We start from the raw sequence: 20077 nt of genomic DNA, 5'->3' as shown, positions 1-20077 counted from the left end.
CTAGGAGGGTCAGACTTTTCTGCTCTGCCCTCTGAAGCCTTCCACCGCTCCGGAGCCGCCGCCGAGGGTCAGACTTTCTGCTCTGCCCTCCGAAGCTCTGCAACGCTCCCCAGCCTCCGTGGAGGGTTAGACTTGCTTTGCTCTGCCCTCTGAAGCCGTGCATCGCTCTCTAGCCACCTTGGAGGGTTAGACTTGTGTTGCTCTGCCCTCTGAAGAGATCTCCTCCCTCCCCTCCTGCCGGGGTCCCGGAAAAGACCCTTTTGCCCCGAGAAGCCGGAAGGATGGCCACAGCCTCCGCTCCAGCCCCCCTCGCCGGGAAGAAGGGCAAGTCCCCGGCCGAAACCCCAGCAAATGTGGCCGGCCCCAGCTCCTGCCCCCCTTCAGGGACACCACCAGCGGTGCCCGCCAGGGATGGCTCCAAGGCTACCCCAGCCCTGGAACCCTGGATGAGGCAAACCGTGGTGATGAAGCTGAAGGAGGTGGACGGACAGGTGCCGGACCTTTCGCTGGTGCAATTCGGCAAGATGATGGTCCTGGACCAAGGATTCTCGGCCCCCGAAGTCCTCAGCACCCAGACCTTCATCAAGGGGATCTTTTATGTCACCTTCGCCACCATTGCCATCTGCAAGAGGTATTGGGAGGCGGTGAAAGCGGCGAAGCCTGATTCCCCTCTCTCTCGCTTTGTGGGCAACTGCCCTATTCAAAGAGAGGAGAGGCGGTTGATGGTTTCAATGCGAAGTCCACATGTGCCTGCCAAAGACATCGTCACGTTCCTGAGCAGATCCTGCACGGTCATCAGGGACCCCACAAGGGTCCTGCTGAGCAACGGGCTCTGGGACGGAAAGTGGTCGGTGGTGGTCAGGCTCCACAAGGACACTTCGTGCCCAGACGGAGTCAAGCACCTCAAACAGTGCTTCTCCCTGGGGGGAACCGCTGGACTCATCTACTACGCGGATCAACCACGCACCTGTCGAAAGTGCAGTGGGAAAGACCACGTGGGAAGAGAGTGCAAGGTCTCGGCATGCAAGTTCTGTCACGTGGCCGGCCACGAGACAAAGGACTGCCCCACGAAGCTCGTCTGCAACCTGTGCGGCAAAGGAGATCACCTCTACAAGGCATGCCCTGACAGAGCGAGGTCCTACGCTGCAGCAGTGAAGGGAGCTACCCCCATGGTACCTCCCCAGCCGGTACAGAAACAGCCGAAGCCGAAGCCGCAGAGACAAGGTGGTAAGAAACCCTCCCCTGCCCCTGTCATTCCCACCCCTCCTCCCCTACCTCCCTCTGTGACAGCACCCCCCTCCACTGCTGCTCACACCCCTCCCTCACCCTCCCGACCTCCTGCCCAACCCACCCCTCTACCCTCCACCCCCTCTGTCCCTCTCCTCTCCGAGGAGGAGTTCCCACCCCTTGCCTCTGCAGGTCCGACCCCGCTGAGACGGAAGAGGAAGGTGTTGGAGAGCCCAGCTGCCGACCCGGAAACTTCCAAAAAGGCAGCAGTTGAGTCGGTGGAACCACCCCAGCCCGCCCCCTCCCTCGAGGAGGAGATGGCGGCCTTGGTGGAATGTTACGACGAGTTTGGGGCGACTGAACTCGTCTGCGACAGCGACATCGACCAGCTGCTTGGCATTACGGAACCAACCCATGAAGGAGATCCAGCTGCAGAGCCGGACGCTGCGCCCCCTGATGGGAGTGGTAACGTAAACGTATCGTAACCTAACCTGCCCTTTCTCTTAACAGATGGTAGCTTTTAATATTCTTACCATTAATGTGAGGAGCATTAAGGATAAGGCTAGGAGACAGTCTGTTTTTACTTTCCTTGACTATCAGAAATGTGATGTTTACATGTTGCAGGAATGCTCTCTCCCTTTCTCCAGGTCATACAAGCACCTGGCCCGGCAGTGGTCCCATGGCCCGTCCTACTGGTCCGGTGGAGGTGAGTGTAAGTCTGCAGGGGTAGCTATTCTGATCAGGGGGAGCCTCTTCACGCTGGATTCTGTTCAGGAGCTTGTCTGCGGCAGGTTACTTGTCGTAGACGGCTCCTGGGCAGGTGAGCCTATCAGGCTTATCTGCGTGTACGCTTCACCTATCAAGAATGAGCGTTTGGAATTATTCCAGACCCTGCGGACCCAGCTCGCCACCACCAGGGCTGTAGTGATGGCTGGAGACTTCAACTGCCCGATCGAAGGGGATGGACGAAGCACCTGCAACTCTGCGAAGTTGGACATCACGTCCAATCTGCTCCGGGAAATGGTGGCCGAAGCGTCACTGCGGGACGCTGTGGGCTCCATGGGGGGAGGCTCCGTGAATTTCACGTGGAGCCGCCCCGATGGCTCTGTGCGTTCCCGCATTGACTTCGTGTTCACCTCCCGGGCAGTGCAGCAGGTTAGGCATTCTATGGTTCCCTGCTTCTTCTCTGACCACAGGGCCATTCTCTTCCAAGGTATCCTGGGCCATGGTTTTCCACCTGGCCCAGGCTCCTGGAAGTTGAACTGCGCACTGCTGGAAAAGGAGGAGGTATTGGCTGAACTTAAGGATGCCTACATCACATGGAAAAATGACAAATGTTATTTTGACTGTATGTCTGACTGGTGGGAATATGCCAAATCTAACATCCGCAGTTTCTTTCAGGTCAAAGGGCGTATCCAGGCATGCGACCGTAAGAGGAACCTCAGAAATCTGCAGCGTGAGCTCCAGTCCCTGGTGGACCTCCAGCGGTGCGGCTGGGACGTGAAGGACGACCTGGATGAGACCAAAAAGAGCCTGAAAAGGCACTTTGAGGAGGAGTCCAGACGTATCGTCTTCCGTTCCAAGGTGGAGAATCTGGAGAAGGGTGAGAAGTGCTCTTCTTTCTTTTTCAGGAAACTCCACTCTGGCCACACGCCCCTGACCGAGCTGCGAGATGAGAATGGCATTCCCAGACAGGGGAAGGAGGGCGTGATGAAGGTCGTCCGCGACTACTACAGCGACCTCTACTCCCCTAAGACGACTGACAACGACATGGCCGACAAGTTCCTGTCAGGTATCACTAACCCTATTGATCCTGCAGGCAGATCGGCGCTGGACGCTCCCCTGACGCTGGAGGAGGTATTCTCTGCCACCAAATCCTTTAGGCAAGGCAGGACTCCAGGTAACGATGGTCTCCCAGCTGAGCTCTATGTAGCGCTGTGGGATCTAATCGGCCCGGACCTGCTCGAGCTGTATGAGGAGATGGTGGTGGAGGGAAAAATGCCTCCTTCGCTGAGGGAAGGGATGATCACGATCTTGTATAAGCGGAAGGGGGAGAGATGTGAGCTGAAAAATTGGAGGCCCATCTCTCTTCTGAACGTGGACTACAAGATCCTCGCCAAGGTACTGGCCAACAGGCTGAAGGCTGTCATCGGACAGATTGTTCATCCGGATCAGACCTGTGGTATTCCAGGCCGCAGGATCGCAGACAGCCTTGCCCTCCTCAGGGACACGGTCCATTACGTGAAAGATCGTAATGTGCGCACGGCCCTGATCAGTCTTGATCAGGAAAAGGCCTTTGACCGTGTCTCTCATGAGCTGATGGGTAAGGTACTGCGAAAATTTGGTCTTGGTGAATTGTTTTGTTCGTATGTTAACCTTATGTACCTTGATATCCACAGCACGGTGTTGGTGAACGGCTGGAAGACTGACCCCTTTCCGGTTCTCTCTGGGGTCAGACAAGGCTGCCCTCTTTCACCTCTTCTTTTTGTTTGTGTTATAGAGCTCCTGGCCCTATCCATCAGACAGAATCCAGAGATCAGAGGGATCACCGCACCAGGTCCAGACCACCCAGTGGCCAAGTGCTCGCTGTACATGGACGACGTCACTGTCTTCTGCGCGGATCAACGCTCGGTGGCAGCACTCGTCCAGACCTGTGAGGACTTCGGCCGTGCTTCGGGGGCAAAAGTCAACTGCGGGAAGTCAGAGGCCATGCTCTTCGGAAACTGGCACCTGTCGTCCTCGGCTCCTTTCCCATTTACCGTCAAACCGGACCTCATCAAAATTCTGGGAGTCTGGTTCGGTGATGATGGAGCCGCCCGGAAGTGCTGGGATGAGAAACTTGCGACAGTGAGACAGAAAATTGGACTGTGGAGCCTCAGAGACCTTTCCATCGAGGGGAAAGCCCTTGTGCTGCGGAACGAGATTCTTCCCGTCCTGCAGTACACAGCCCAGGCCTGGCCGCCGCCAACTGCGGTCTGCAAGGCCATTACCCGGGCCACTTTCCACTTCATCTGGAGCTCCAAAATGGACAGAGTGAAGCGGAGCATTATGTACAAGGATCCCCTCAAAGGTGGCAAAGGCATTCCAGACATTCCAACTATGCTGAGAGCCTTCTTTGTATGTACTTGCATCCGCAGAACTTTGATTGACAATTGTGCCGGCTCTGCGGGGAACTCCATGTCCCGCTTCTTCCTCCTACCACTGTGGAGGACCCTTAAATGGGACAAGTGGGACAGCTCCATCCCTTACAACTGGACCACTCCGTGGTTTTACCTGGACGTGTCCAAGTTTGTGAGGGAACACCAACTGGAGGGATTGAAACCCGACTTGTGGAAGCCAAAAACTGTCCACAAGCTCATCAGAGCCAAAGACACTATGGAATCGATCCCAGGGCTCCCGGCGGCAACTGTTAAGTTTGTCTGGGAGTGCGTGGCATCCAAGAGACTGACTAATAGACATAAAGACTTGTCATGGATGGCCATCCAGGGGGGTTTGCCTCTCCGGTCATTCATGCACTCCCGAAACTTGTGTAGGTACAGACATTGTCCCTGGTGCCTCGTTCGCGAGGAAACATCTATGCACCTCTTCTGGGACTGCACCTATGCACAGTTGCTGCTGGATGCCCTAGAGACTGAGTTTAAGGACTGTGTGCCCAGGAGCCACCTATCGTACCATTCGGTGCTTTACGGACTGTTCCCCGGCACACACACTGTTGGGGCGACTCAGGAAGCCTGGCGCCTTATAAACTGTTTTAAGGACGCTGTGTGGTTTGCCAGGAATCGCCTCATTATGAGGAGGGAGAGGATGTCCGTGCAGGACTGCCGCAGGCTGATCCACAGCCTGCTCAGAGACTACTCCATCCGGGATAGCCCTGAGGAAGAAGAGGACTAACCCCCCCCTTCTTCTGGCCCTTTCCCCATTGAACTGAGTGATAAGAACTGTGACGTGGCCCCACTCCCCCATTTCACGATGTCTGTTGTTTTATTGATGTCCTGTCTATTTATTACCCTCCCCTTATATGTGTCTGTCTGGTCAATAAAGCTTCGGGCAACGTGACTCCCCCTCCCTCACCCCCCTCCCCTCCACCCATAGTCTTATCCATAGTCAATGATTGTTTAAGGTTAGAATGCATAGTGCATAGCATGTCTTATGGTATTTGATTTCTTATACTGTATTTCATGAAATGTACTATACAGTTTTGCATGTGTGCTGTGTTTTGGCTGTGCTGCGACACAGTATATATGTCTGAATGTTACCGTCTGTTTTTTGCTTTCTTTATGTACAATAAAGATTTGCCTTTTCAATCAAAAAAAAATCTGTTCTTATCAGTTGGGTATGGACTGGCCTCTGGCAGAGAATAGAGAAAGGTGAGACTGAGTAGCTGCTCTGATGGGCGGAGGGTGTGGGACCCCTCTGTTTTTTCCCGGGAGTAGTGAAAAGTCTCACTGAGTATCTTCACCTCTGCCTTTGGTAGGAGGTGTTGTTTCCGTAAATCCACTGGTAAGAGGGGGGGAGAAACACTGGGCCTAGTAGTTTGACTCTCTTGACGGGGTTTGTAGCCCCCGAAGGATGAGTCAGCGAAAGGCTCAGTCTAGTATCCAATCCCAGGGAGCGGAGAAAGGTTGGGACTGAGTAGATGGCTCCTGTTCCAGAGGTTCGTAGCCTCTGATGGGGAGACCGCGAAAGGCCCAGCTTAGTACCTTAACCCTGGGAGCGGAGAAACACTGGGACTGAGTAGATTGCTCTTCCGGAGGGGGTGCAGCCCCTAAGGGAGTCTTTCGAAAGGCCCAGTGGAGTACCCATTCCCATGCCAGGGGCTGGAAAATGCCTGCTGGTGAGACGGAGAAAAGCTTGGTCGGACGCTGAAGGGTCGGCTGCCTGGAGTCCGAGGCTGCACTGTGCCCCCGGGGAAACTCGGGGGTGCCGGACATGCACGGGTGATCCCAAGTCACCTTGCACGAATGGCACTTGCACTGCGCACTTCCCTTTAGGTTAGCGCTTCACGTCCTTACCCTGTCCTTTTGGATGGGGTAGGACAATTTTTCACACCCCCCCCCGGCCTTCTGGCTAGGGCCTTATTCTTTTCTTTTTATGATTTGCACGTTTTGCACTTCACGTTTTTTGTTAGTTTGTCACGTTTTTTTCATTTGGGTAGTGCGGCTGTCCCTAACGGGCCTTCCGTTCCCCAAACGTGACTGGGACTCTTCACCTTCTGGGGAGAGTCCCGGTTCCCTCGAGGGCAACCCCGAGCCGCAAGGCGGAGGGAAGCCTAAGTCGGGTCTCTCCAAAGCACGGGCTGCGGAGGACCCACCGTCCGAAACCCTTCCGGGGGTGGAGGAAAAGCGGGTCTCTCTAAGCTTCGGCGAAGAGGACCCACCGATCCCTTTTTTCCCTTCCTTGGCCTTATGGTTGAGGGGGGTTAGGGGAACCATGGGGCCTTTCTCCTTTGGGAGAGGGCCACACGTTCGTACGGCTGCCCCCTGTGCACGCGTTTAGTCACGTCACTGGTGGTGGTGGGAGCACACCTCGGGCTCCCTGAGTTTCTTCAAACTCATCTGTTCTTATCAGTTTAATATCTGATACGCCCCCTATCTGGGGGCCATATATTAAATGGATTTTTAGAACAGGGAGATGGAAGAAGAGCTTGCTCTGTCCACTCCACGCATTGACCTGGTATTGCAGTACTTCCAGGACCGGTGCACCTTCCTAATCTGTTATCCAAAAAAAGACTATTTCCATTCCTGGCACTTGATTTGGAGTATCAATTGTTTGTGCACCTTTGTATTTAGAAATGCATGCATTTGCTGCTTCAAGGTTTAACCCTTGTGCATAAATACTTTCAAATCCTGCCTCAGTGTATCATTTTGTGACTATTTCTTGACTCCTTGAATTGTACTTTCTGGAATCGAGGCAGTTAATTACTTGACGTGACACTACACTTGATATCAGCATATGCGGCCTAGCCAAAAGACCGGAAGCCTGCCTAAATTAAAGGACTTATCAATCGCTGCGACCTCCCAATAAATATGCAAACGCTATGTGACTTACCTACGATCTTACCACGGAAACATCAACTGGATCAAAGCAATGGAATTTTTGGACCCCCTCCCTCTCGATTTGAAATGGCTTGTTTTTTTTTTTTTTTCTTGATCTCTTATATATTTTTTTTCTTTTCTTTTTGCGCTCTCTTTTCTCTCTCTTTTGTTTTGGGAATTTTTTTTCCTCTTTATTCTCTTTTGTTTTGGGAATTTTTTTTCCTCTTCCATTTTTTTCCAAGCCCAACAATTGATGATCATTGAGAGGGGGATTTAGAAAAAGTATCACTTACCTTCTTCGGACCATCATTTGGGTGGTAACTGCCAATAAAAGAAAACATTGGCCCACCCAGCTCACCTACACATGACTGTCCTGTCTGCCTGTCTGTTCCAAGTGACTGTCTGGCTGTCAGGTTCCGCCGGATTCCGAGTGAGCAGCTTGTGATGTCATAGAGGGCAGATTGTGATGTCACACAAAGGGTCCTGCCACATGAATGCCTGTCCATCTGACTGTCTACTACTACTGCTGCTGAATGGGCTCAAAACAGGAAAGCCGTCATTGCACCTGATTGTGCAAGATTCCTCCTTCTCCTCTGCAGCAGCTAGCTGATTGATTTACTCAGCAGCAGTTCGTCAGGGACACAGGCATGCGGCAGCAAAGAGCGAGGAGACAGCTGGCTGCTGCTGCTTGCCTGTTGGTCGTCTGCCTAGTGGGTGTGTGTCTGTTGACGCGACGTCAACAGACGGGGCGGAGCACATGCAAATTTGGCCTCCTACCCAGCTGAGGCACCCTGCCCGCCCGCCGACGACCTAATCACAAAATCAGTTGGATGGCTACTCGTCCTCCGGTCCCTGTCCAGCACTTCAAGTCCTATTCATACCTGCCGTACAGCCTGGTATCTTTCAGACTGCAACGTCAAAGAAGTGATGTGTGTGTGTTAGATGTGTCCGTGGTGCTGATCTCTTCTCCACCAGTGTTGGTGGCCGAATTCCGGTTTGCGCGCTTTGCTGGGACCCCATTCGGGTTATCGCTTCTCGGCCTTTTGGCTAAGATCAAGTGTAGTATCTGTTCTTATCAGTTTATTCTGAGAGGCAGCTCTGCTCCTTGTTTCTTGGACCGACAACGGTCCTTCTCAGGGCTACCGCTGCCAGGCCGAGAAGAGCGAATTGAGCGAAGACGTCGAGACTGCGAGGAGGAGAAAACATCGCCAGAAGAGGGAGAAGCCGGAGAAGACTGAGGCTCAGACTTGCTCTGCTGCCCTCCGAAGCGACTGCCGACCCCTCCTCCTCTCGACGCCGAGGAAGAAGCTCCGCCCCCGACTGCGAGGAGAAGAGGATTTCGCCTGAAGAGGAGATCAACGCACCCTAGCCACCTGGGAGAGGCAGACTTTTTTGCTCTGCCCTCTCGAAGCCTTGCAGCACTCCCGAGCTGCCTAGGAGGGTCAGACTTTTCTGCTCTGCCCTCTGAAGCCTCCACCGCTCCGGAGCCGCCGCCGAGGGTCAGACTTTCTGCTCTGCCCTCCGAAGCTCTGCAACGCTCCCCAGCCTCCGTGGAGGGTTAGACTTGCTTTGCTCTGCCCTCTGAAGCCGTGCATCGCTCTCTAGCCTCCTTGGAGGGTTAGACTTGTGTTGCTCTGCCCTCTGAAGCGTCCCCTTCATCTCCTCCTCTCGTCGCCGGAGAAGACCCTTTGCCTCGACTTCAGCTGCCCCGAGAAGCCGGAAGGATGGCCACCACCTCCACTTCGGCCCCCCTCGCTGGGAGGAAGCCCGGGAAGAAGGGTAAGTCACCGGCCGAATGTCCGACCAGATTGGCCGGCCCTAGCTCCACTGCCCCTTCTGTGACACCACCAACGGTGCCCGTCCAGGACCACTCCAAAAGCGTCCCAGCCCTGGAGCCCTGGATGAGGCAGACCGTGGTGATGAAGCTAAAGGAGACAGATGGCCAGGTGCCGGACATGACGGTTGAGTACTTCGGCAAGAAGATGGTCCTGGAGCAAGGATTCTCTGCACCTGAAATGCTCAGCGTCCAGAGCTTCTTCAGAGGCATCTTCTACGCCACCTTTGCCTCCATCGCAATCTGCAAGAGGTATTGGGAAGCGGTGAAAACGGCGAAGCCTGAGTCCCCTCTCTCTCGCTTTGTGGGCAACTGCCCTATCCAAAGAGAGGAGAGGCGGGTGACGGTTTCAATGCGAAGCCCACACACAAACATCAAGGACATCGTCACTTTTCTCAGCAGATCCTGCACCGTCATAAAGGACCCCACAAGGATCCTTTACGAGAATGGACTCTGGACTGGAAAGTGGTCGGTGATTGTCAGGCTGCACAAGGACACTTCGTGCCCAGATGGAGTCAAGCACCTCAGACCGTGCTTCTCCCTGGGGGGAACTGCAGGACTTATCCACTACGTGGACCAGCCACGCACTTGTCGTAAGTGTGATGGAAAGGACCACTTTGGGAAGGAATGCAAGGTCCAGGCTTGCAGGATTTGTCGACTGGCCGGTCACGAGACAAAGGACTGCCCCACGAAGAAGACCTGCAACCTGTGCGGCTCAGTGGATCATGTCTACAAGGACTGTCCAAGTAGAGCAAGATCCTACGCCGCAGCAGCATCGGGTGTGATCGTCCCTCCCAAGGTGCCACCCACACCGGTGCAGAGGAAGAAGGTTCCGCAAAAGCAAGGTGGTAAGAAACCTTCCCCCACCATTCCTAACCCTCCTCCCCTCCCTCCCTCTGTGACAGCTACTCCCATCCCGGCTGCTCGCACCACCCCCCCTCCCTCACCCTCCCGACCTGTGATCCAACCCACCCTTCCCCCCACCACCCCCTCTCGCCCCCTCCCTGTCCCTCTCCTCTCCGAGGAAGAGTTCCCACCACTTGCCCATGCAGGAAATGTACAGCCGAGAAGGAAGAGGAAGGAGTTAGACAGCCCAGCTGCTGACCCAGAATCTTCCAAGAAAGCGGCAGTCGAATTGGTCGAGCCAGACCAGGACTCCCCCACCCTCGAGGAGGAGATGGAGGCATATGCAGAGGTCTTCGAGGAGAGTGGGGTGCCTGAGCTTGACAGCCTCAACAACATCGACCAACTGCTCAACAACATCGAGACACCCCAGCAGGGAGATCCGGTGGCCGACCCAGAGGAAGCACCTCCCGATGGGAGTGGTAAAGTATACGTATCGCCACAGTAACCTTTTTTTCTCTTAACAAATGGTAGCTTTTAATCTCTTTACCATTAATGTGAGGAGCATTAAGGACAAGAACAGACGTCAAACTATTTTTTCCTTTCTTGACATTCAGAAATGTGATGTGTATATGTTGCAGGAATGCTCTCTCCCTTTCTCCAGGTCCTACAGGCACCTGGCCCGGCAGTGGTCCCATGGTCCGTCCTACTGGTCCGGTGGAGGTGAGTGTAAGTCTGCAGGGGTAGCCATTCTTATTAGGGGCAGCCTCTTCACGTTAGATTCTGTCCAGGAGTTTGTCTGCGGGAGATTACTCGTCGTAGATGGGTCCTGGGCAGGTGAGCCTATCAGGCTAATCTGCGTGTATGCTTCACCCTTTAAGAATGAGCGCTTGGAATTATTCCAGACCCTGCGGACCCAGCTCGCCACCACCAGGGCTGTAGTGATGGCTGGGGACTTCAACTGCCCGATTGAAGGGGATGGTCGAAGCACCTGCAACTCTGCGAAGCTGGACATCACGTCCAACCTGCTCAGGGAAATGGTGGCCGAAGCATCACTGCGGGACGCTGTGGGCTCCATGGGGGCTGGCTCCGTGAATTTCACGTGGAGCCGCCCCGATGGCTCCGTGCGTTCCCGCATTGACTTTGTGTTCACATCCCGGGCAGTGCAGCAGGTTAGGCATTCTATGGTTCCCTGCTTCTTCTCTGACCACAGGGCCATTCTCTTCCAAGGGGTTCTGGGCCATGGTTTTCCATCTGGCCCAGGCTCCTGGAAGTTGAACTGTGCCTTACTGGAAAGGGAGGAAGTACTGGCTGAGCTTAAGGATGCCTACATCACATGGAAGAATGACAAATGTTACTTTGACTGTATGTCTGATTGGTGGGAATATGCCAAATCTAACATCCGCAGTTTCTTTCAGGCTAAAGGGCGTATCCAGGCATGCGACCGTAAGAGGAACCTCAGAAAACTGCAGCGTGAGCTCCAGTCCCTGGTGGACCTCCAGCGGTGCGGCTGGGATGTGAAGGACGACCTGGATGAGACCAAAAAGAGCCTGAAAAGGCACTTTGAGGAGGAGTCCAGACGCATCGTCTTCCGTTCCAAGGTGGAGAATCTGGAGAAGGGTGAGACGTGTTCTTCCTTCTTTTTCAGGAAACTCCACTCTGGCCATACGCCCCTGACAGAGCTGCGTGATGAGAATGGCATTCCCAGACAGGGGAAGGAGGGCGTGATGAAGGTCGTTCGCGACTACTACAGCGACCTCTACTCCCCTAAGACTACAGACACAGATGAGGCGGATAAGTTCCTGTCAGGTATCACTAACACTATTGATCCTGCAGGTAAATCAGCCATGGACGCTCCCCTGGCGTTGGAGGAGGTGCTCTCTGCCGCTAAATCCTTTAGGCAGGGCAGGACTCCGGGCAGTGATGGTCTCCCAGCAGAGCTCTATGTTGCGCTGTGGGATCTCATTGGCCCGGACCTGCTCGAGCTGTACGAGGAGATGGTGGTGGAGGGCAAAATGCCTCCTTCGCTGAGGGAAGGAATGATCACGATCTTGTACAAGCGTAAGGGGGAGAGATGTGACCTGAAAAATTGGCGTCCCATCTCTCTTCTGAACGTGGACTACAAAATCCTCGCCAAGGTACTGGCCAACCGGCTGAAGGCTGTCATTGGGCAGATCGTTCATCCAGACCAAACCTGCGCCATTCCTGGCCGCAGAATCGCAGACAGCCTTGCCCTCCTCAGAGACACGGTCCATTACGTGAAAGACCGTAATGTGTGCACAGCCCTGATCAGTCTTGATCAGGAAAAGGCCTTTGACCGTGTCTCCCATGAGCTGATGGGCAAGGTACTGCGTAAATTTGGTCTGGGTGAGCTATTCTGTTCGTATGTTAACCTGATGTACCTTGACATTTACAGCTCGGTGTTGGTGAACGGCTGGAAGACTGACCCCTTCTCAGTTCTGTCTGGGGTCAGACAAGGCTGCCCTCTTTCACCTCTTCTTTTTGTTTGTGTTATAGAGCTCTTCGCTGTATCCATCAGGCAAAATCAAGAGATCAGAGGGATCACCGCACCGGGTCCAGACCACCCAGAGGCCAAGTGTTCGCTGTACATGGATGACGTCACGGTGTTCTGCGCAGACCAGAGATCGGTGACGGCACTCGTCCAGACCTGCGAAAACTTCGGCCGTGCTTCAGGAGCAAGGGTCAACCTTGGGAAGTCAGAGGCTATGCTCTTCGGAAAATGGCACCTGTCGTCCTCCACTCCATTTCCATTCACGGTAAAGCCAGACCTCATCAAGATCCTTGGTGTCTGGTTCGGAGGAGATGGAGCGGCCCTGAAGTGCTGGGATGAAAGACTTGCGACGATGCGTCAAAAACTTGGATTGTGGAGTCTCAGAGACCTTACCATCGAAGGGAAAACACTTGTGCTGCGGAATGAGATTCTTCCTGTTCTTCAGTACACCGCCCAGGCCTGGCCACCTCTGGCGGCGATCTGCAAGGCCATCACACGGGCTGTTTTCCACTTCATCTGGGGCTCCAAAATGGACAGAGTCAAGCGGATTGTTATGTACAAAGATCCCCTCAAAGGTGGCAAAGGCATTCCAGACATTCCAACTATGCTGAGAGCCTTTTTTGCATGTAACTGTATCCGCAGAACTTTGATAGACAATTGTGCCGGCTCTGCGGGGAACTCCATGTCCCGCTTCTTCCTCCTACCAATGTGGAGGACCCTTAAATGGGACAAGTGGGACAGCTCCATCCCTTACAACTGGACTACTCCATGGTTCTACCTGGATGTGTCCAAGTTTGTGAGGGAGCACCAACTGGAGGGATTGAAACCCAACTTGTGGAAACCTAAAACTGTCCACAAGCTCATCAGAGCCAAAGACGTAATGGAACCGATTTCAGGGCTCCCTTCAGCAACTGCCAAGTTTGTCTGGGAGTATGTGGCCTCCAAAAGGCTCACAAATAGACACAAAGACATGTCATGGATGGCCATTCAGGGGGGCCTGCCTCACCGGTCATTCATGCACTCCCGAAACTTGTGTAGGTATAGACATTGTCCCTGGTGCTTTGTGCATGAAGAAACCTCCATGCACATCTTCTGGGACTGCACCTACGCACAGTTGTTGTTGGATGCCCTAGAGACTGAATTCAAGGACTCCGTGCCCAGGAACTGTCTTTCATACCTTTCGGTACTGTATGGACTATTCCCGGGCACCCACACATATGGGGCGACCCAGGAAGCCTGGCGCCTTATAAACTGTGTTAAGGACGCTTTGTGGTTTGCCAGAAATCGTCTCATATTGCGGAGGGAGAGAATGTCCGTTCAGGACTGCCGCAGGCTGGTTCACAGCCTGCTCAGAGACTATTCCATCCGGGATAGCCCTGAGGAGGAAGAGGACTAAACCCCTTTTCTTCTGGTCCTTTCCCCTTGTGTGGACTGTTTTATAAGACTTTGGGACCGTGGCCCCTTCCCCCTCACTTCACAATGTCGGTTGTTTTGTTGATGTATTTCTATTTATTGCCCTCCCCTTATATGTGTCTGTCTGGTCAATAAAGCTTCGGGCATGTGATTCCTCCTCCCCCACCCCCTACCCTCCACACCCATAGTCTTGTATACTGTAGTGTAAATGTCACCGTTAGAATGCATAGTGCATAGTATAGTCTATAGTGTGAGTTTATCTTGTGCTGTATTTTATAATATGTACTATACTGTTTGCATGTGTACTGTGTTTTGGCTGTGCTGCGACACGGTATATGTGTGATATTTGTTATCGTCTGTTTTTTGCATTCTTTATGTACAATAAAGACCTGCTTTTTCAATCAAAAATCTGTTCTTATCAGTTTAATATCTGATACGCCCCCTATCTGGGGGCCATATATTAAATGGATTTTTAGAACAGGGAGATGGAAGAAGAGCTTGCTCTGTCCACTCCACGCATTGACCTGGTATTGCAGTACTTCCAGGACCGGTGCACCTTCCTAATCTGTTATCCAAAAAAAGACTATTTCCATTCCTGGCACTTGATTTGGAGTATCAATTGTTTGTGCACCTTTGTATTTAGAAATGCATGCATTTGCTGCTTCAAGGTTTAACCCTTGTGCATAAATACTTTCAAATCCTGCCTCAGTGTATCATTTTGTGACTATTTCTTGACTCCTTGAATTGTACTTTCTGGAATCGAGGCAGTTAATTACTTGACGTGACACTACACTTGATATCAGCATATGCGGCCTAGCCAAAAGACCGGAAGCCTGCCTAAATTAAAGGACTTATCAATCGCTGCGACCTCCCAATAAATATGCAAACGCTATGTGACTTACCTACGATCTTACCACGGAAACATCAACTGGATCAAAGCAATGGAATTTTTGGACCCCCTCCCTCTCGATTTGAAATGGCTTGTTTTTTTTTTTTTTTCTTGATCTCTTATATATTTTTTTTCTTTTCTTTTTGCGCTCTCTTTTCTCTCTCTTTTGTTTTGGGAATTTTTTTTCCTCTTTATTCTCTTTTGTTTTGGGAATTTTTTTTCCTCTTCCATTTTTTTCCAAGCCCAACAATTGATGATCATTGAGAGGGGGATTTAGAAAAAGTATCACTTACCTTCTTCGGACCATCATTTGGGTGGTAACTGCCAATAAAAGAAAACATTGGCCCACCCAGCTCACCTACACATGACTGTCCTGTCTGCCTGTCTGTTCCAAGTGACTGTCTGGCTGTCAGGTTCCGCCGGATTCCGAGTGAGCAGCTTGTGATGTCATAGAGGGCAGATTGTGATGTCACACAAAGGGTCCTGCCACATGAATGCCTGTCCATCTGACTGTCTACTACTACTGCTGCTGAATGGGCTCAAAACAGGAAAGCCGTCATTGCACCTGATTGTGCAAGATTCCTCCTTCTCCTCTGCAGCAGCTAGCTGATTGATTTACTCAGCAGCAGTTCGTCAGGGACACAGGCATGCGGCAGCAAAGAGCGAGGAGACAGCTGGCTGCTGCTGCTTGCCTGTTGGTCGTCTGCCTAGTGGGTGTGTGTCTGTTGACGCGACGTCAACAGACGGGGCGGAGCACATGCAAATTTGGCCTCCTACCCAGCTGAGGCACCCTGCCCGCCCGCCGACGACCTAATCACAAAATCAGTTGGATGGCTACTCGTCCTCCGGTCCCTGTCCAGCACTTCAAGTCCTATTCATACCTGCCGTACAGCCTGGTATCTTTCAGACTGCAACGTCAAAGAAGTGATGTGTGTGTGTTAGATGTGTCCGTGGTGCTGATCTCTTCTCCACCAGTGTTGGTGGCCGAATTCCGGTTTGCGCGCTTTGCTGGGACCCCATTCGGGTTATCGCTTCTCGGCCTTTTGGCTAAGATCAAGTGTAGTATCTGTTCTTATCAGTTGGGTATGGACTGGCCTCTGGCAGAGAATAGAGAAAGGTGAGACTGAGTAGCTGCTCTGATGGGCGGAGGGTGTGGGACCCCTCTGTTTTTTCCCGGGAGTAGTGAAAAGTCTCACTGAGTATCTTCACCTCTGCCTTTGGTAGGAGGTGTTGTTTCCGTAAATCCACTGGTAAGAGGGGGGGAGAAACACTGGGCCTAGTAGTTTGACTCTCTTGACGGGGTTTGTAGCCCCCGAAGGATGAGTCAGCGAAAGGCTCAGTCTAGTATCCAATCCCAGGGAGCGGAGAAAGGTTGGGACTGAGTAGATGGCTCCTGTTCCAGAGGTTCGTAGCCTCTGATGGGGAGACCGCGAAAGGCCCAGCTTAGTACCTTAACCCTGGGAGCGGAGAAACACTGGGACTGAGTAGATTGCTCTTCCGGAGGGGGTGCAGCCCCTAAGGGAGTCTTTCGAAAGGCCCAGTGGAGTACCCATTCCCATGCCAGGGGCTGGAAAATGCCTGCTGGTGAGACGGAGAAAAGCTTGGTCGGACGCTGAAGGGTCGGCTGCCTGGAGTCCGAGGCTGCACTGTGCCCCCGGGGAAACTCGGGGGTGCCGGACATGCACGGGTGATCCCAAGTCACCTTGCACGAATGGCACTTGCACTGCGCACTTCCCTTTAGGTTAGCGCTTCACGTCCTTACCCTGTCCTTTTGGATGGGGTAGGACAATTTTTCACACCCCCCCCCGGCCTTCTGGCTAGGGCCTTATTCTTTTCTTTTTATGATTTGCACGTTTTGCACTCCACGTTTTTTGTTAGTTTGTCACGTTTTTTCATTTGGGTAGTGCGGCTGTCCCTAACGGGCCTTCCGTTCCCCAAACGTGACTGGGACTCTTCACCTTCTGGGGAGAGTCCCGGTTCCCTCGAGGGCAACCCCGAGCCGCAAGGCGGAGGGAAGCCTAAGTCGGGTCTCTCCAAAGCACGGGCTGCGGAGGACCCACCGTCCGAAACCCTTCCGGGGGTGGAGGAAAAGCGGGTCTCTCTAAGCTTCGGCGAAGAGGACCCACCGATCCCTTTTTTCCCTTCCTTGGCCTTATGGTTGAGGGGGGTTAGGGGAACCATGGGGCCTTTCTCCTTTGGGAGAGGGCCACACGTTCGTACGGCTGCCCCCTGTGCACGCGTTTAGTCACGTCACTGGTGGTGGTGGGAGCACACCTCGGGCTCCCTGAGTTTCTTCAAACTCATCTGTTCTTATCAGTTTAATATCTGATACGCCCCCTATCTGGGGGCCATATATTAAATGGATTTTTAGAACAGGGAGATGGAAGAAGAGCTTGCTCTGTCCACTCCACGCATTGACCTGGTATTGCAGTACTTCCAGGACCGGTGCACCTTCCTAATCTGTTATCCAAAAAAAGACTATTTCCATTCCTGGCACTTGATTTGGAGTATCAATTGTTTGTGCACCTTTGTATTTAGAAATGCATGCATTTGCTGCTTCAAGGTTTAACCCTTGTGCATAAATACTTTCAAATCCTGCCTCAGTGTATCATTTTGTGACTATTTCTTGACTCCTTGAATTGTACTTTCTGGAATCGAGGCAGTTAATTACTTGACGTGACACTACACTTGATATCAGCATATGCGGCCTAGCCAAAAGACCGGAAGCCTGCCTAAATTAAAGGACTTATCAATCGCTGCGACCTCCCAATAAATATGCAAACGCTATGTGACTTACCTACGATCTTACCACGGAAACATCAACTGGATCAAAGCAATGGAATTTTTGGACCCCCTCCCTCTCGATTTGAAATGGCTTGTTTTTTTTTTTTTTTCTTGATCTCTTATATATTTTTTTTCTTTTCTTTTTGCGCTCTCTTTTCTCTCTCTTTTGTTTTGGGAATTTTTTTTCCTCTTTATTCTCTTTTGTTTTGGGAATTTTTTTTCCTCTTCCATTTTTTTCCAAGCCCAACAATTGATGATCATTGAGAGGGGGATTTAGAAAAAGTATCACTTACCTTCTTCGGACCATCATTTGGGTGGTAACTGCCAATAAAAGAAAACATTGGCCCACCCAGCTCACCTACACATGACTGTCCTGTCTGCCTGTCTGTTCCAAGTGACTGTCTGGCTGTCAGGTTCCGCCGGATTCCGAGTGAGCAGCTTGTGATGTCATAGAGGGCAGATTGTGATGTCACACAAAGGGTCCTGCCACATGAATGCCTGTCCATCTGACTGTCTACTACTACTGCTGCTGAATGGGCTCAAAACAGGAAAGCCGTCATTGCACCTGATTGTGCAAGATTCCTCCTTCTCCTCTGCAGCAGCTAGCTGATTGATTTACTCAGCAGCAGTTCGTCAGGGACACAGGCATGCGGCAGCAAAGAGCGAGGAGACAGCTGGCTGCTGCTGCTTGCCTGTTGGTCGTCTGCCTAGTGGGTGTGTGTCTGTTGACGCGACGTCAACAGACGGGGCGGAGCACATGCAAATTTGGCCTCCTACCCAGCTGAGGCACCCTGCCCGCCCGCCGACGACCTAATCACAAAATCAGTTGGATGGCTACTCGTCCTCCGGTCCCTGTCCAGCACTTCAAGTCCTATTCATACCTGCCGTACAGCCTGGTATCTTTCAGACTGCAACGTCAAAGAAGTGATGTGTGTGTGTTAGATGTGTCCGTGGTGCTGATCTCTTCTCCACCAGTGTTGGTGGCCGAATTCCGGTTTGCGCGCTTTGCTGGGACCCCATTCGGGTTATCGCTTCTCGGCCTTTTGGCTAAGATCAAGTGTAGTATCTGTTCTTATCAGTTTAATATCTGATACGCCCCCTATCTGGGGGCCATATATTAAATGGATTTTTAGAACAGGGAGATGGAAGAAGAGCTTGCTCTGTCCACTCCACGCATTGACCTGGTATTGCAGTACTTCCAGGACCGGTGCACCTTCCTAATCTGTTATCCAAAAAAAGACTATTTCCATTCCTGGCACTTGATTTGGAGTATCAATTGTTTGTGCACCTTTGTATTTAGAAATGCATGCATTTGCTGCTTCAAGGTTTAACCCTTGTGCATAAATACTTTCAAATCCTGCCTCAGTGTATCATTTTGTGACTATTTCTTGACTCCTTGAATTGTACTTTCTGGAATCGAGGCAGTTAATTACTTGACGTGACACTACACTTGATATCAGCATATGCGGCCTAGCCAAAAGACCGGAAGCCTGCCTAAATTAAAGGACTTATCAATCGCTGCGACCTCCCAATAAATATGCAAACGCTATGTGACTTACCTACGATCTTACCACGGAAACATCAACTGGATCAAAGCAATGGAATTTTTGGACCCCCTCCCTCTCGATTTGAAATGGCTTGTTTTTTTTTTTTTTTCTTGATCTCTTATATATTTTTTTTCTTTTCTTTTTGCGCTCTCTTTTCTCTCTCTTTTGTTTTGGGAATTTTTTTTCCTCTTTATTCTCTTTTGTTTTGGGAATTTTTTTTCCTCTTCCATTTTTTTCCAAGCCCAACAATTGATGATCATTGAGAGGGGGATTTAGAAAAAGTATCACTTACCTTCTTCGGACCATCATTTGGGTGGTAACTGCCAATAAAAGAAAACATTGGCCCACCCAGCTCACCTACACATGACTGTCCTGTCTGCCTGTCTGTTCCAAGTGACTGTCTGGCTGTCAGGTTCCGCCGGATTCCGAGTGAGCAGCTTGTGATGTCATAGAGGGCAGATTGTGATGTCACACAAAGGGTCCTGCCACATGAATGCCTGTCCATCTGACTGTCTACTACTACTGCTGCTGAATGGGCTCAAAACAGGAAAGCCGTCATTGCACCTGATTGTGCAAGATTCCTCCTTCTCCTCTGCAGCAGCTAGCTGATTGATTTACTCAGCAGCAGTTCGTCAGGGACACAGGCATGCGGCAGCAAAGAGCGAGGAGACAGCTGGCTGCTGCTGCTTGCCTGTTGGTCGTCTGCCTAGTGGGTGTGTGTCTGTTGACGCGACGTCAACAGACGGGGCGGAGCACATGCAAATTTGGCCTCCTACCCAGCTGAGGCACCCTGCCCGCCCGCCGACGACCTAATCACAAAATCAGTTGGATGGCTACTCGTCCTCCGGTCCCTGTCCAGCACTTCAAGTCCTATTCATACCTGCCGTACAGCCTGGTATCTTTCAGACTGCAACGTCAAAGAAGTGATGTGTGTGTGTTAGATGTGTCCGTGGTGCTGATCTCTTCTCCACCAGTGTTGGTGGCCGAATTCCG

At 52.0% G+C, this 20077-nt stretch overlaps 1 protein-coding gene, 1 non-coding gene and 5 pseudogenes across 2 annotated transcripts; all 7 read left to right on the top strand.

The window, feature by feature from the left end:
• Positions 1-6758: 6758 nt before the first annotated feature.
• Positions 6759-6934, top strand: LOC146055934 (U2 spliceosomal RNA; annotated as a pseudogene).
• Positions 6935-8255: 1321 nt separating this feature from the next.
• LOC146055912 (uncharacterized) lies at positions 8256-10447 on the top strand. The gene has a single exon (XM_083168322.1). It carries the CDS (start codon positions 8987-8989, stop codon positions 10445-10447), a length of 1461 nt encoding a protein of 486 aa, XP_083024448.1. The 5' UTR covers positions 8256-8986.
• On the top strand, positions 8290-8396 carry LOC146055938 (U2 spliceosomal RNA; annotated as a pseudogene).
• Positions 10448-14252: 3805 nt separating the features above from the next.
• LOC146055932 (U2 spliceosomal RNA) lies at positions 14253-14425 on the top strand (annotated as a pseudogene).
• A 1355-nt stretch (positions 14426-15780) lies between these two features.
• On the top strand, positions 15781-15917 carry LOC146055939 (U2 spliceosomal RNA; annotated as a pseudogene).
• Positions 15918-17033: 1116 nt separating this feature from the next.
• LOC146055933 (U2 spliceosomal RNA) lies at positions 17034-17209 on the top strand (annotated as a pseudogene).
• A 1355-nt stretch (positions 17210-18564) lies between these two features.
• LOC146055917 (U2 spliceosomal RNA) lies at positions 18565-18755 on the top strand. Its single transcript, XR_014468990.1, has one exon. It is a non-coding gene; the product is annotated as a U2 spliceosomal RNA (small nuclear RNA).
• The last annotated feature ends 1322 nt before the right edge of the window (positions 18756-20077 follow it).

The sequence above is a fragment of the Crinia signifera genome, unplaced genomic scaffold (assembly GCF_055691185.1).
Source record: "Crinia signifera unplaced genomic scaffold, ASM5569118v1 HAP2_SCAFFOLD_638, whole genome shotgun sequence".
NCBI lineage: Eukaryota > Metazoa > Chordata > Amphibia > Anura > Myobatrachidae > Crinia > Crinia signifera.
The sequence above is the reverse complement of the archived record's forward strand: the minus strand, read 5'-3'. Positions and strand labels throughout refer to the sequence as shown.

Excerpts from the sequence above, each read along its gene's own strand:
- LOC146055912 (XM_083168322.1), top strand. The coding sequence starts at position 8,987 with ATGGCCACCACCTCCACTTCGGCCCCCCTCGCTGGGAGGAAGCCCGGG.